We start from the raw sequence: 17,249 nt of genomic DNA on the forward strand, positions 1-17,249 counted from the left end.
AGATAGATAGATAGATAGATAGATAGATAGATAGATTAGGATAGATAGATAGATAGATAGATAGATAGATAGATAGATATAGATAGATAGATAGATTAGATAGATCTAGTGCAATATAAAATTAATTAACAAAAGTTAATTAAACAGAGTCCATAGAAGACAGGTTTTCATTTTGTTGGACTTCTTTGGGAAGAAAGCTGTTTAGCATCGAGTTGTTAAGTTGTTAACTGCTAACAGGAATACGGTGGATAATATCGACACAATACATAACTAAAAACTCACAAAAAGTTGGTGAGGTATAACACCTAAAGTCTCTAATAACAAAAACATATTTATTTAAAATCATTGTGAATAATTTGTATTTAATAAATCTACAAAGTGCAGACAATCTGACAAAACTAAATAAAACCAATCAAAGTACCAAGGAAACAGTAAACAATGTGTATAAGGGAACGGTATCAGAGAAAACAATGTCAACTTATTGCATATTCTTGGCTGTGTTTTTAAAATATTTGACAATTTCTTTAAAAGACATTTCACTGTTAAACACACAATGTAGTGCAGGGAAAATAATCAGGTGATGAGGAATGGGGTAAAGACAAGGACACAATAACACTGCATTGAACAGGATTCTACTCCAAAAACAAACAACACTTGCTTACATCCATTTAATGAGACACCTGAATAATGTGTTCAATAGTATTGTGTCCTCCAGTTTGACAGCTGTCCTGTGGATATTTCCAGGTGTTACTGCAATTATTATGTTAATCATCATATCACGAGTGTTCATGTGTACAATTTTTCATGTGTTTATACACGATGACTGCATTCTTCATTGTACTTTTCAACAGAAACGTTGTTCCTTTGCTGAGTCATGTTAGGTTAGATTACGTACTGGCAGTACAGACTGATTGTGCTGTTTTCACAATGCCAGCAAAACCAGTCTCTACTCAAGGTCTCATAACAAAGCTCTGATAAGCAGAGCTCTGTAGAAGCAGTAATTTTCCATAAAAATCTTTCCTCACTTCACACCCTCCCTCCCCTTCCTCTTCATCATGCTATAAAATATATTGCTTTACTCTTTCAGGGTTCAGCGAGTCACCCCTCCTGCGGAGGAGGGTCACTGTATTTATCCTTTGCTTTTGACTTTATTAAATATGATTTTTTTTATACATTACCATCTCAGCATGGACTTCATCAATACAGAACAACTGTTATGGGTCAAAATCAGGACAGCTGAAATTTTGCCTTTACACAGGTACGAGTCCCCCATGGCTCCAAACCTTCCCATCTTCCAGGAGACAGCTGTTGAAGCTTTCCCAATGGCTATAGTGGGCTTTGCTGTGGCCTTCTCTGTGGCTAAAGTCTATTCTGTAAAGCACGATTACACCATTGATGGAAACCAGGTGAGGAAAAGCCCTCCATAACATGTTGTTCAAAGGTGATGCTGATGCAATGTGTGATGGTCACTGTGTGCTACAGGAGCTGATAGCTTTCGGAGTCAGCAACATCTTTGGGGCCTCCTTCAAGTCTTTTGCAGCGAGTACGGCTCTTTCCAGGAGCGCAGTGCAGGAGAGCACAGGCGGCAAAACACAGGTAGACCGAAACCAACTACTTCTATTACTCAGGATGAGTAGGACAAGTCAAACAAGTACACAAGGATGATTCACAGACAACTGGATGAATAATGAACTTAGATAAAGAGCTTCTGAACAAGTCAGACTCAAGGCCTAAAGCAGATAGTGATGTAGTGTTACATAGGCCACTGAGGGAAATACTAATGAGTCATCAGTCAAAACCAGGAACTACTTAGCTAGTTTCATCTCGTTTTGTGCTTCCTTATTTGGGAACAGTTTCAGTTCAGTCTGTAAAAAAAAAAAAAAAAACACTTTACTTGAAGTTTTACACATAAGGCTGACATTAGGCAGTCATTATTATGACATGACATCTGTCATTAGCATGAATACGTAATAAAGGCTATCATTAAGTGTCGTTCTTTACCCTAACCCTAACACTTAGTTGCCCTAACCCCACTAGATCCCTCCACCTAACCCGAAAAATGCCACATAGCTCCAAAGATTCAAGATTCCTTTATAATTATGACTCAATGTTCACAAGAGTAAATTATTGGGCTTTGGCTCCTCGCTCTTGCAGCAACAATTTATTGAAGATCACTTAAAGACAGCCTTCATGACACCTTATTCATGCTAATGAAAAATAAAAGTGTTATGTCAGCCTTATGTATAGAACTTCAAGTAAAGTGTTACCAAAAAAAAAAAAAACACAGCTGATCCAAATTTCCACCCATAGTCTAAAAACATGTGTTGGCGTGCCGACCCTTTCCATAGACTGATGGACCCTGCTTTAGCCTCCAGGCTGTTGGGACAGGTTCCTGCAACCCCCTGTGCAAGATAACTACGTACAGAAAATGACAAATCAGTGTGTTTCTTTTTTTGCTTCTGAGGTTTTTCTGCCAAAGTAAAAATGTTTTGATTTAAAGATGCAAATTTTAGAAACCTTTCTTTTATTTTATATGATAATCTGTATCTCATGTTATAACTCAAATAACAAAGACGCAAACCCTTATGAGGACAGCCAGAAAAAGTGTAAATAATTGCGTCTCAATGCTGTTCATGACCCAGCATTTCCACCGACACCCAACATCTATAAAAGTTAATCCCACAGGTCTTCAGCCGCTGTTTGAAAGAATATCTGAAAGAAAAAATTGACATTCAAACAGCAAAATGAGTGAAGTTGTTCTTAAGTAACAAAACACTAAAAAAAAACTAAAAACTTTTTTAATGTGTAGATAAAATTAAGATCATAACCAATGTAGTTTTGCACCAATCTAGTGCTACAAGCATTAATGTAGATTTTTGTCAGCGACAGTTTTACAATAAATACACTCTGACACATGCCAGGCACTCAGTTCTTACATTCATTGCAATCGGATGTGTTTACAGTTGTATGTGGACCGTTTTACGGGGGACTTGTTACTCACAAAAAGACAGGAAATCCTGTTTCCATGCATGAAAATAAAGAATCAAAGTCCATCTCGTGTCATTGTCACTTAATGAGACTGGGCTCTCTGGGTTTGTGATCTTTATTCCTTCTGTAGCCTGTAAATACAGGGAGGTGAGGAGGGATGTAAACTGTGGAGGGTCATCTTATATTTAACCCATGATGCACGCTCCTTTACATGAAACATATATCCATACCAACAAGGCAGTGTAATGTCACACTTCTATAACAATCATCTAAAAAAAAGAGCCATATTGCAAAGTGTGCAATTTAAACTAAAAGACTTGATACTCTGACCAAACCCTACAAGCATGCAGTTGCACATAACAAATAATGTATACAAAGTAGAGGCTAGTTTGAGAAAAGCAGACATTATTATTTAAGAAGAAATAGATTTTCTTCCAAATAGTTCCTCCCGCATGTTCCTTCATTGTTGAATCCCTCTCTGAACATCCATGGAGTATTTAGAATCTTGGACCTAATTCCTGCTGGACAATTATTATCTATGAATTCCACCGTTATTGTTCTCTTTTAGTTCTTGCCCCATTTTATGCCTCAATGGACTTGCCCAAATGTCTCACCAGCAACATGTTCGATTGGAAATCCGGACTTTTCCATGGATATATTAATTCATATATCATTTATTTAGGGCACTTTTGAGTCTTATTTGCCTCTCCTATTTTTTGTAGGTGGCTGGATTAATCTCAGCGCTGATTGTGATGATCGTCACTTTGGCCATTGGATTTCTTCTGGAGCCCCTTCCAAAAGTTGGTCAACCTGTTTCAAGCCCTACTGGGTTCCTGACACTATATCCACTGACTAAGCATTTGACTTGATTTCACCAGTCTGTGCTAGGTGCTGTAGTCATCGTAAACCTGAAAAGCATGCTGATGCAGGTCAGAGAGATCCCGTACTTGTGGAGAAGGGACAAACCAGACTGTGTGAGTAGTATTGGACACAAGCAGGAGGAAGCAGTGCTCTGAAACTTAACAAGTCAACACACCCAACCTGAAGTCAATCAGTGTCAGTGTCAGTGTGATGACTTTTGTATACTGTTTGATCTTATTTGATTGTCTACATTTATAACACTAACAAGCTTTGTTCAAGTTGTGGCTTTTCTGAAGCGCTGCATTGTTACCTGCAGGTGGTTTGGTTGGCAACCTGTGTTGCTGCAGTCCTGCTGGGTCTGGATCTGGGACTGGCTGCAGGTCTGGGTGTGGAACTTCTCAGTGTCGTCCTCAGGGTGCAGTTGTGAGCATCTCCAACTACTGTTCTGAATGTGTTTCATTGCATCTCTGTCCTGATATGTCCCGATTAGTAGCACAACATTATGGTCAGCTTCAACAGTGAGGCTAATCTGGTTTCTAATTAACTACTGGGTGGATCAATAGAACACTTGTTGCTCCAAGCTTCACTTTTTTGAGTACTTCTTTGGGTTTTATGAGGAAACAGGACATTTGAAATTTGCGTGAAGAAAACTTTAAAATAAGTTGTTACGATGGCACAAACAAATTAGTTAACCAAAGAGAAGACAATTTATTTGAATCTCTGAATGAAATATTGTTCTGTGTTCTTGTGTTGCAGTCCTCGCTGCAGTGTGCTGGCAAACATTAAAGGAACAGACGTCTACAAAGACAGAAAAGACTTTATCAACGTAAGATGACACGATGCATTCATCACAACTCACAAATATTGCAGGGAAGGCAATCAGCGGCTTTGTTTATGTAACATTGCCTGAAATCCGTACTAAAAGTGTGAGTGCGTTGAAAATCTTAACATTTATGATTTATGAAACATCACTAAGCACACCTGTTTTCTCTTTCTCTAAAATTAGTTTGATCAGCATATGGAGATCTAGAAACACACATCTACGTTATCTCTGAGTATTGGTTTAAGTTGAATCTGCATGTAATGTGACACTCATTTTTGCTTTTAGAAAAACACATTAGAACTCACCCACACGTAGTTAGATATCAATTTTAAATTTATTTAATGTTTTTCTATTATGTGAAATATCTAATACTAAAAAGATGACCATCTCTTAAGCCCTGTTTGGGAAATCCACAAATATAGCAGGGAGTTGCTGATTATACAGAACCGTATCACAAGAAGGGATTTAAGGAATTAAAGCTTCAGTATGTAAGTTAGTTTTGCTGTTATTTGGTAAAAATAATATATAGTTTCCTTTCAGCATATTGTAATTCAAAGTTTTATGGAGCACACGAGAACTCTGCTCCTTCTCTTTACTGAGTGTTCAAGCTACAGAAAAATATGCAAAGTGATGGCATTGTTCAGCCAATCACAGATTGGCTCAACAATGCCATGGACAATGCCTGAACAATGTGGCTTTTTACAAACCACGTGGTCCATATCTTTTGGGCTTTACTATTGGCTGCTCGAAAAAAGTCAGTGCACATTCACGTCCTATCGGTAGTGACTAGAAGAGGAAAAACTTACTTTTTGACAACATACTTTTGACAGCCAATAATTCATGAGTTGGGGTTAAGAAAGTCCTATAAATATGTGATTTTTGTTTGTGCGCTGGGAAAGAGTTGCGCTTTATTGTTCGTACAATAAAACACTTCTGTGAGGACACTTTTGTTGTTCTTTGTTCTGATTTGTGTGTTTACCCAATTGTGAAGGTCTCTGATTTGGCCCTAAAAAGTCTATCTTTTGCGCTTCAAAAGTGAAAGGTTTTCTAAAAAAAAACTATTGTTTTTCTGAGCCGGACCAATATACTGTATATGTATTTTTCCATATATATATACATTTTTGACAACAAAATATTTACATTTGTGAATTTATGAAGAAACCATTTAAAGCCAAAGCAAAGTACGTATAAGAGAGTGCTTTCTCATGTTTGTTCACGTTGATTCTTAGTTTAATGTCTATGATTGATAAAGATGAAGAGTCATATAGAGCAATGCAACCAAACATGTTTGGTGACTGTGGATGTCTTTGTCCTACCTGTCTTCAGATTTATGAACCGGATGGAGTGATGATCTTCAGAATCCCATCACCGCTCTTCTTTGCCAACATTGAGTTCTTCAGGTCCAAACTGCTAGAAGCTGTAAGGAAAAAAAACTAACCAGCCCAGTGAAAAGATTAATCAGAGAATAAATGAAGTGTGGGTGGATGTGCATGTATGCACAAGCATTCAACTGTTTTTTCAACAAGTGGCTATGAAAAGCCCTGTGAGCATAAACTTGATATCAGTGATATTAGCTATAGTTCAGCTCTACTAGTGCTCACATTGGATGTACTTAATGTTTCATGCTTTACTAGTGCACAAGTAGCCTTTACTTGTGAAGAACAAAGTGTCTTCACAAGTAAGTACTACTAGTAGACTGTTCTTGGTTTAATAGTAAAACTTTGAGTTTTTACTCGTGACATTTTTTAAATGGTAGGGCGCACGGTGGCTTAGTGGTTAGCACGTCCGCCTCACAGCAAGAAGGTCCTGGGTTCAAGCCCTGGGGTGGACACTTGGGTCCTTTCTGTGTGGAGTGCTGAGTGGGTTTCCTCCGGGTACTCCGGCTTCCTCCCACAATCCAAAAACATGACTGTAAGGTTGATTGGAGTCTCTAAATTGCCCATAGGAGTGAATGAGTGGTTGTCTGTCTGTCTGTGTTGCCCTGTGATGGACTGGCGCCCTGTCCAGGGTGTACCCCGCCCAGCGCCCTATGAGAGCCGGAGATTGGCACCGGCAGACCCCCGCGACCCTGATAAACGGGAATAAGCGGATATGAAAATGGATGGATGGATGGATTTTTTAAATGCTACCACTACTAGTACTACAAGTGAAGCTAAATTGTCTACTAGTAGATTTTGCTTAAAGCTAGGGTAGGCAATTTTCTCCAGACACACTTTTTAAGTTTTTGGTTGAAATTTTCTTTACGTCCTGACAGAAATTAAGATCTTATGTGCTCTGAAAAAGGAACTAAGAAAATCCATCATCTGTAGCAGCTGTAAACCTGTAATAACTTTGACCATTGGAAAAAAAACAAAGCGTTTTTTTAACCAATCACGCCTCCCTGCTCGTTCTCGACCCCTCGCGTGCACGAGCTCACACTGAAAGCGCATCACCACTGGCAGAATTAAAACTGAGTTTTTGGTCACGTTTTTTTACATATATAATGGTAAAGTTTATTGTTTACTTACTGCTGAATGAGACATGAAATGACAACGTTTCTACACAATACAAGCGATGAGCTGAGGTCCTCTTCTGCAGCAGCTGTGCGCATGCATGTGAGTGAGACGGAGGGGGCTGAAGGCGGAGCCATCCGGGAGGCTACATTCAAAATCATGCTAGCTTTTGAAAATCGCCTACCCTACCTTTAACTAATTCAGTACCTATGCTCAAGCCCAGTGAATAAAAAACATTTACTAGTAGTACTAGTAAAGTCAAAATATTCCCTAAGAATACTAGATTAAATAATAATTACTTTTACTACCTTACTAGTAAAACTGAATTAGTAAGGTACTCGTAAAGTCCAGTACTAGTAAATATAACTAGTAATAGTAATTACTTGTGCACTAGTGAATTAAACCAGTAGTACTAGTAAAGTACTAGTAGCCACAACTATGTTTTCGTACTCATAGACTTGCAAATCAACTAGGATAGATTATAGTATAACCAAATCCAGCACTCTGACTGGTTGTAATATTTTTGAAAGCCAATGGATGCATGGATTTGCTTCCCCCCACCCTCCTATTACCATATAAGGCTTGCTAGTAGTGAACATTTGTCAGTGATACTGCTAAAGTGTACTAGTGCACTAGTAAACCAAAAATAAATATATGTACTCCACATGCGAGTAATAGAGCTTTATGGTTGATATTACTGATACCTAATTTATGCTCAATCGGCTTTCCATAAAAACATCATTAAGTAAAGAGGGTTAAACAGTGAGTTTCAATGATCTAATTGTATCGGTCTCTCTCACCTTTAAATCTTGTGCCTCTGTGTGTGTCTCCAGCTTGGATTCAACCCTCTGAGAGTGCTGAGAAAAAGGAATAAAGCTCTGAGGAGGATTCGCAGACTTCTGAAGAAAGGTTGCCTGCAGTGGACATCAGTGAGTCTTGATTCAGATAACTTGTCTTCTGATAACATACACAAAGTAACAATGTTATAAAGTTTATTTGACTATCATTGTTTCCCTGTTCTGTTGTTATTGAGTTAAATGGGTTCAAAGCCAACTGGTGAAGGAACGATGTGGCCCGACTGGAGGTGTGATGAGAAAAGGTCAACGTCACTTATCTTGGCACCACGGCGCTTGATCAGATTTGTTGTCTCTCTCGGGTTTGCATATAGTAAAAGCTGTACGAGGAGCTATAAAATAAGATAATACAGTCAAACTTTGATCATACATCAACATTTTTTCTAGGAACTCTACCTAACAAAGCACGTCTTCTACCACACTTCAATACAACCACTGCAAGTTACAACATTTAAATCATAAGGTTCTTCATGCACATACTAAAATTACAGAAGACTAAAGCCATAGACATAGACTTCATTCAATTTTAATCATGAAACAAAGTCCAATCAAAGTTTGGTTCTAAGATGTACTGAGATCCATAAAGCCATGCTGCGTACATGGAGTGCGTGTTGCTGTAACTTCAGAGTACATGTGCAGCTTTGTTGTTACAGGAGGGTTTTTTGAACACCTCATTTGGACCCATCGCTGACTCAAAGGAAGAGGAAAACATAAAAGAACTGGATCTTCCCACTGACTTTAAGGACCTTCCAGCCCGGATCAACTGGAACGCAGAACTTCCTGCAAACATAGTCGTTCCCAGAGTGGACATCCACAGCTTGGTCCTGGACTTTGCTGCTGTCTCCTTCCTGGACATCTCTGCACTAAAGGGACTGAAAACGGTACACAGTTTATTCATAAAGAAAACACAGCAGCTCTGTTTTCTTAAGTTTAGTTTATCTAACATTATTTAATCTCTTTTTAAGGTTCTAAAAGAGCTGATCAGGATCGAGGTGATGGTCTACATCGTGGCCTGTGACCGTACGTATGAAATCCACACTGTAAAAGAAAAACTCCATTATTAACTCTAAGCCACAGTGTTAATACTCTTAAATTCCTGATTTAACTCAACCTTAGTTGATATTCTTAAAGTCAAACAACACCTTCCCAATACGTCCATGTCTAACCTTCTATAGGCTTATAATTCATTCAATCCACAGCACATGTTAATGTGCATATCACAGAATGAGTTGCTGTAAAATGGTCTTCACATAAGATCTGATAATGCTTATCATAGCTCACATGGGGGTAAAGGTTCCAGTGTTACGCAACACGTAATCAGACATCATCACAAACTATATACCTATGCCAATTTAGTGACTCAAACCTGATGTATTTTTTGATTGTGGGAGGAAGTTGGAGTACAGAAGGAACATAAACAGTGGCTTGTGTGATGCAGATAACAATTCTTGATATAACAATTATTAGTACAGTTTTTCCAACCATCCATCCATCTTCTGCTGCTTATCCATAGTTGGCTCTCGGGGGCAGCTTCTTGAGCAGGAAAGCCCAGACTTTCCTCTCCTGACCTGCACCAACAGGAGAGACCATATTACTCCTGGTCTGAAGTATGTCCATTCACATTCTGCTGTGACCTGATCTAGTTCAATATATTATACTTTATTTGTAGATTCTCACCTTTCAGTTTTCCTCACTTTTTTCTTAGACATGTACTGCATTGAGAAGGTGTTTTAAGGTTGAAAAAAAAAATGAAAATAATAATAATAGTTGAAAAAAAAAAAACCTATACAAAGTTTAGGAGCAAATTTGTGTACTTAAAGAGTAAGTAAACCCCAAACCCACTTTTTCTGCTGAATACATATGTATTTGGGTAATAAGTAGTGCTGTTTATTGATCATAGTCCCACTCTTTACATTTTAGTATGAGTATTTTAATTTTGCGTTAGTGTTAGAGTTACTGGCCAGTAATGGGAATTACAATTGAATTTTGCTATTAGCTGAAACTGATTCTTAAGATTCCCCTGCATCATCACTTTCACTGTTGGCCCCACCCCTCCTATAAAAGCTGAGAGGAGGTACAAGGGTTTCTTCCAATCATAGCCCATAGTGAGCATCGATTGACATCCTTAATGAGGAAGTCCACTGCAACAGCCTGTTGTAGCGGTGATGTTTGTGACTCTGTGCTTCTATGAAGAGCAGATTCTGGTCTAATCAGAGGGTTCATCAAGCTATGTGTGTATTTACAGACACATCTATGCTATAAGTGTATTCCCGTCTGTCTTTGGGTGTGCGCGGACGTGTGTGTACGTCTTATCACTATATGCGCGAAGTGATGGGAGAGCAGGGCTGTTTGCCCCTGAGTGCTGTCTGCAAGGCTGTGTGTGAGCTTCACGTCGGATTGTGTGGTTGTTGTGACAAATCTCAGCTTATGAACTCGCAATGTGTGTGTGTGTACCAACAACATCATTGTGTGTATTACCATCTGTCTCTGCGCAGAGCTGTGTGGGAGTGTTTACTGCTTAGGCAGTAATGCCCATAATCAAGGCATTTTTAATTTTCCCTCCTCGTGACAGGTCAGCAGAAAGCAGGGGTTTAGTTACTCTTTAAAGGGCCCATGTTTTGCTAAATAAATGTTTCTGTGCTTTAAACATTATAAAGTGCTATTAGGGCTTCATACACATGCCCAGTGTTTTTTTCATTGATTCCCTCAATCATTAGTTAGAGGGTGATTTGCTCCTTTCTTACTGCAGGGTGAACACAAACACCTCGCTCCAATTTCATGACGCGTTCCCACTTTAATGACAAATTTCACGCAGTACTGAGCTGGAGAAGCCGCGCCTCCAGGAAGCTCTCTGCCGTAATTGACATGTAAACAGACACGCCCACGAAGGTGAGCATTTCATCGTCCTTTGTTCAGTGCTATGTATGTATTTTCTACAGTCTATGTATGTACTGGCGAACGCCCCGCTCCCACGGTGTTTATAAAGCAGCATGAGCTCGGCTACGGAGTGAGTGGGAGGAGGGCGGGCCGTCCTCTGGCCCTATGTCCATGCGGCGAGGAGGAAGACAGTCAGTGTCTCGTCTATAGACACGCCCACTCATGAATATGCATAAGTAGGCCACAAATCAGCTTGTTTGTATAGAGTTGCTCAGAAAGTGACTTTTCAGAGGCTAAAACTCTGGAAAACAGGCAAGTTTGGGAAAATAAACCTCAAATACTATGTTTTTGGGGTTCCTAGAACAAATGGAGACAGTTGAAAAATAGCATATGGGACATTTAGGAACCCACATGAGTAACAGAAGCTAGAAGCTTGTAACAGAGACTCAGTTTTTCCTCGGTTTCTCCTCCTCTGCAGCTTACGTCCTGCAGAAACTCCACGACTGCTGCTTCTTTGATGATGAAGTTCAGTCCTCCATGTTCTTCCTTACTTTGCATGATGCCATGCTGCACATCCTGGAGAAGCACCCAGAGGCCACAGAGAGGAAGGCTGACTTTGGAAAGGTAACAAACTGCTTGTTTTGACTGAGAGCATCTGTGTTTGTGTGTGCGTGAATCACTCTAAAATGTTGATGTCGTGCAGGTTATAACAACAGTCACGGTTCATCAGCTCTGTGGCAGCTTAAGGAGTCGAGATAAAACGGTGAGTGCACTTTGTAACATTTTCTACCTAAAAATGTATATGGATAAAATGGTTCCTATTTGTACAGTCACGATTGTTGGCCTATTTTTTACTACAGGTAACATGAGTCTATAGTCTGCCTGAACTCTGACCTCATCTTTTTCTGTGTCACTGTATCAGGATTGAGATTTTAGAAGTGATGGCTCTTTAACAGACAAAGAAAAAACATTGAATTGTATTGGAATTATTGGGAATATTGACTGCTGTGAATGGATTTGGTTGTTTAAACTGTGGCTGCGTTGCCAAGTCGCTGATGGAAAACAATTGCAAAGTTTAATGAGTCGTTTTACACGGTTGAATGAGGGATACAATGATAACAACACATTGGTTGTGCTGTAACACAGTCTAACATTAAGGTTTATGTCACCCCACAGCCACAAACCAGATTCTGAGACCTTTGAGAGACTCACCGAGAGCCAAAGACAGACCAGAATAAATGACGCACTGTAGGAAATCACATGTTGGATGGTGAAACGTTCTTTTATCTTTTCGTATACTGTATTTAATTATATGTCTGATAGATTCTGTACTGCTGTGTTTTATACTGTAGATGGTGAATTTGGAGAACACTGTGCTCTATATTTGATGTGTTTTATATGAGACTAAATAAAAGTTTTACCATTGTATTGTCAATTGTGAGTTTTGAGAGCAAAATAACATTTATATACTGAAATCAAATGATAATAATACAATGTTAAAATTTTGCATCACAATGACATACTGTAATTACCATAATGTTGTGATTTCTACTGCGTAGGAAGAACTCAGCAACTATGTTTTAGTGTGTTGAAGAAGAGGAGGACAACCTGGTCCTGTTGCACACATAAGAGAGAAATTCAATACTCCTATCCACCATCTCCTTGACCTTAACAATAAACACAAAGTGAAATAGATCTCTGACGGAAAACCTAGACAATTTTTTGTTAGTGTAGAAGATAAAGCCGCTGATGACTCACGATAACTTTATATTGACAAGCTCTTTGTGACTAAACAACTACTTTACTGAACAGTTTTCTACTTGTTGGTATAAGCAGGAAAACGGCTAATCCCTTTATTGCCTCTACGACAGTGTAATTATTTTTTATCTTAATTTTATTACAGTGCTTTTGAAGTGTTGCCTTTTCCTGTTTCTGTCCCGTACTGCCGGTGTGACATGTAAACTTAATTTTAAAAAACATTTTTGGCAGTGGTGGCCGAGTTTTCAGTGATGAGGGCTGGAGGACTGAAGGGTTTGTGTTTAAATCCAGCACTGAATACGCATGGCCACCACTTTGGGTCTCTGAGCAATCCCTTTAACCCAATACTTGCTCATGGACTAGGGATGTTGTCATATGGCTGGGCAATATATCGAGATTCAAGATTTATTGAGTTTTCTATTTTGGCGATATAGAAAATCACAATATTGGCTAAATAGCTATATTTCATAGCTTACTTTTTGTTCACATACTCATTTTCAAATTCCTCAATTGTCATTTGCATCGCGGAACACAACAAGGTCACATCAGGTTGCATTGATATAGGTCCATGGGTCAGGTAAGAGCCAAAATCATATTTACCTGTTTGTTGAAGTGATGCGCGGCCTTGTTTCCGTGCACAGTTCCACATTCACTTTGACAGTCCTGAAAACAAGAAGTCAAAGCCTATTGACTTCCATTTGTATATGGGTCTATAGGACGAAGGAGGGACTTATTTACATTAATATACTTATATGAATGACCACCGGCAGTAGACCATAGTAAAAGACTAGTTGGTATATTTTCGCATTTTAAAAGAATCATACATAAACATAGATTTCTCAAAAATTCCAGATATCAGCTTTAATACAGAGCAGTGAAGCCCTGACTCTGTTAAGAGAAATAAAGTGTCTATTTGTACGGTTGCCGTACAGACAACCCGCAGTGCTATTGTTACCGTTACCGAAGTACATAGAATCTTTGGGTTAGGTTATGACCAAATATCGCAACAATTTCTTGGTTTAGGGTTAGGTTTAGTGTTAGTCACGCAACCTAAATTGGCCAATGACTGACCTATCACATGACATAAACTGGCCAAATAGTGGCGCTGAGTACAGATAGAATGTCGGTATATTGATACGGCAACCATACGGATAGCCACTGCCTAAACTGACAAGAAGGACTGAAATCCAAAAATGCAGAATAAACCACACGTTTATTAACAACGCCCCAAAAAAAAAACAGCTGAAGCAGGGTCCGTAGAGGCAAATGGTAGGGATGGGAATCAAAAACCGGCTCTTTCTGAGAACCGGTTCTAAGTAATCCAATTCCTAGGAATCATTTGTTTGCTTGCCTGTCAATCGGTTCTTCTTATGTCGCAAATACGTAACGATAAACTCCTCCAGGTCCTGTATATTGTGTTTATGCTAGCACCAAGTGAAGCTCTTTCCACCATACAGTCGTTCGCTGTCCACCTCAGAGAATCCACCTCCTCCACCCACAGCTATGCTGTCCTCCGTGCTGTGTCTGTAGTGTCTCTGTTGCAACGCTACTCACTTCCGGGTTCTGTACACTGACTTTTCTTCAGCAAAAACACACACCTCGTCGCCAGTTTATGTCCTCATAACAAGTAATCAGATACGGGAGACGGACTGGTACTGATCGTTGTCTTTAGTTTGCTCTTTCACACGTTCACACACACACGGCTGATGACGTCACATGTAACAACGGGGACACCGTCTCTGAAGGTCCATTTATAGAAATGTAAACAAAGTCTAACTAAAGCTTTACCGTTTAAATACATAATAAGTGCAGCTGTACTTTTGGTTAATATGTTCTTTTTTAACAGAATAATTATTTGTTTTATGTCTGAATTTGTTTCTGATCAAGTTGTTCAAGTTCAAAAGGAGCACTGTAAATATTATATAAGGTTTGCAGCCAAAATGTGTCATATGTTGTAATAATAATTCATCAATTTTATATAGCATTTTTTGTATATATTATTGTCCAGTGAAAACAATCTATACCTGGTGGATTAAAAGAGAGCTGATATTCCTGCTGGAAATTAATTATATATATTATAATAAAGAGTTAAAGAAAACAAATTAATTTGTATTATTTCATTCCCTCACCCAATGTGAATTGGTAAGGAATCAAATAGATAAGCAGTATCAATAATGGAATTGTGATCACTAAATTCTTATCAATCCCCACCCCTTGCGAATGATGTGGTAAACAGTTCAACAAGGGAACCCTCCCTAAGGAAAGGTAAGAAACACTTTATTAAAGGGAGGATATAAAAAGAAAGGGCAGTGTTACACCTAGGTGAGGGGGAAGGGAACAGGGAAGAGGGATTCAGGGTAGGAAATGGAAAGGGTGGGGAAGAGTTTACTGTTTTAAGGTGAGAGTGACATGTGATGTTATAGTTGTGCATATTGTGCTTATTGCCAGTCTGGTGACAAGTGTGGAGAAATTGAAGTGGGTGACACGGCACCCAGCTTAAGTATAATGGTGGTGGCCGTGAACAGAGGGAAGGAGTGAGTGGTTATACCTAAAACTGGTATTTGGGATCAACCAGTGGCGGCTGGTGCATTTTTCTCCATGGGGGGGGGCTACAACTCCAAAATAGATATACACCAAAAACAGGTTTTGTGTAGCTTTGAACAAATAAGGACAATTGCAGTCACAGAACTGCTTTCAAACTAATCACATGTATTGTTATTGAATCCATAAACAAGTAAGAACAAAGTGGGCCCTGCGATGGACTGGTGCCCTGTTCAGGGTGTACCCCCGCCCAGCGCCCAATGAGAGCCGGAGATTGGCACCGGCAGACCCCCGCGACCCTGAAAAACAGGAACAAGTGGGTCTGAAATTGGATGGATGGATGGATGGATGGATGTACCAGTGGTTCTCAAACATTTTGGCTGAAGTACCCCCTTTCTCTCATTTCTGATTCCAAATACCCCCTTATGTCCAACTATCACATTTTGCTCGGAATACTATGAAGAAACAACTATAGATCATAATGATGGAATTAATGAGTGATAACACACATTTTAAAGAATCTCATTTTGTAAATAAGTGGAAAGAAGCAGTATTTAGTGCCTCGTGAATAGATTTATTTTTTATAGTTTTTATCATTTATGGTCATCTCCCTCCTGATGTGGGACCAGGAAAATGATCCTAGTTTTTTCAGATAATGTTCTAATCAGTATCATTTCTATCATCATTTTGTGTGTTTTTTGTGTCATTGTGTGTGTTTCTGGTTTCATTTTGTGTATTTTGTTTTTGTGTGTGGTTGGTATTATTTAAATGATTCCATCTCAGTCTGTTTCTTATATCATTTTGAATGTTTTGTTGTCGTTTTGTGTGCATACCTGTCAAGTTTTGGATTTGAAAATAAGGGAAATATTCTGTCGTCCACTTTGAGCCGTCCCACCCACCCAACCAAGCTCCAGTATCACTTATATTTTAAGACAAGTGTACAAGAAATCTAAAATAGCCACTTGTCAACCACTTACTAAATACAATTATGTGATTAGAATCTGGTAGGTCCACCTTTATTAACATTAAAATGCTGTGAACATTCCTACTAGGGCTGGGCAATATGGACCAAAACTCATATCTCAACATATTTTCTCAAAATGGTGATATACAATATAAATCTTAGATAATTTTATCAAATAAAGTCTGACCAGAAAGACAATTCTAGGTTAAATTTACTGATGCTAAATGCCACACAGGTTCATTATTAACAAACAGCTGATCAATATGTGACACTCATTAACCATCTAACTGAGCTTTACATGTTGTTCTGAGAAGTAAAAGACTCCTAAAACTAGTATTTTGTTTCATATGATATATGAAATATTATAGTTTTTTATATCGCCAAAATAGAAAACTCGATACATCTTGAATCTCGATATATCGCCCAGCCCTAATTCCTAAATTATAAAACAGCCTAAATAAAAACATAAATGTGTATATGAAGCACATGTGTTTATTTAATATACTGACAGTTTATATACAAGTCAACACGTTGCATATTTACTATTAATTTCATGTTGCTTGTCTTTAAGTTAGACGTTTTATCTTCATTATATATTTTCTTATAATTTCTCATGCTCACTCATGTGGTTCTCTGGTATTCACTAATGACTTATTAGACACATTTATTACAGACTTTACATTCTTTAACACTTTTTAAAGCAGTGTATATTTGTGGAGCTTGTGATTGGCTGATTTTTCATGCTGATTTTTCATTCCTTCCTCTGTGGTAGACGTTAAAATCTCAGTTATTAATCTAACAGAACGTGTAACTGTGTCACATCCTGCTGCTCTTTAGGAAGATAAACTCTCTGTCACATTTCACAACGTATTCACACCAGTTCTTTGTCTTTTTCACCAGAACGTCTTCATTCATCATCTTTTTTTAAGTTGTTTCTGTGTTTGTTGCCGCTGTCAGCACTAATCTCATGAGAACTGTCACTCAGGCCATTTCAGGTGGAAGTTCTCGCGAGGCTAGTGATGGCCTTCAGTTTGGTAAGTCATCTTTTAATTATTATTATTACATTAAAATACGGAATATTTACGGGAAAA

At 38.6% G+C, this 17,249-nt stretch overlaps 1 protein-coding gene across 1 annotated transcript; it reads left to right on the forward strand.

Moving 5' to 3' along the window:
* The first annotated feature begins 1,172 nt into the window (after nt 1–1,172).
* LOC114459216 (chloride anion exchanger-like) lies at nt 1,173–12,330 on the forward strand. Its single transcript, XM_028441537.1, has 13 exons — nt 1,173–1,406; nt 1,483–1,596; nt 3,711–3,788; nt 3,867–3,962; nt 4,166–4,272; nt 4,606–4,675; nt 5,999–6,091; nt 7,998–8,093; nt 8,672–8,899; nt 8,984–9,038; nt 11,374–11,519; nt 11,599–11,658; nt 12,072–12,330. The coding sequence occupies exons 1-13, from the start codon at nt 1,188–1,190 to the stop codon at nt 12,087–12,089; spliced, it is 1,380 nt and encodes a 459-aa protein (XP_028297338.1). The 5' UTR covers nt 1,173–1,187; the 3' UTR covers nt 12,090–12,330.
* Nucleotides 12,331–17,249: the final 4,919 nt, after the last annotated feature.

This window comes from Gouania willdenowi, unplaced genomic scaffold, assembly GCF_900634775.1.
Source record: "Gouania willdenowi unplaced genomic scaffold, fGouWil2.1 scaffold_274_arrow_ctg1, whole genome shotgun sequence".
Lineage (NCBI taxonomy): Eukaryota > Metazoa > Chordata > Actinopteri > Blenniiformes > Gobiesocidae > Gouania > Gouania willdenowi.

Bases quoted from the DNA above. Each gene is read 5' to 3' on its own strand.
- LOC114459216 (XM_028441537.1), top strand. From the start codon at position 1,188: ATGGACTTCATCAATACAGAACAACTGTTATGGGTCAAAATCAGGACA. The intron at 1,407-1,482 runs GTGAGGAAAAGC...TGTGTGCTACAG, and splicing joins ACACCATTGATGGAAACCAG to GAGCTGATAGCTTTCGGAGT. The intron at 6,092-7,997 runs GTAAGGAAAAAA...GTGTGTCTCCAG, and splicing joins GGTCCAAACTGCTAGAAGCT to CTTGGATTCAACCCTCTGAG.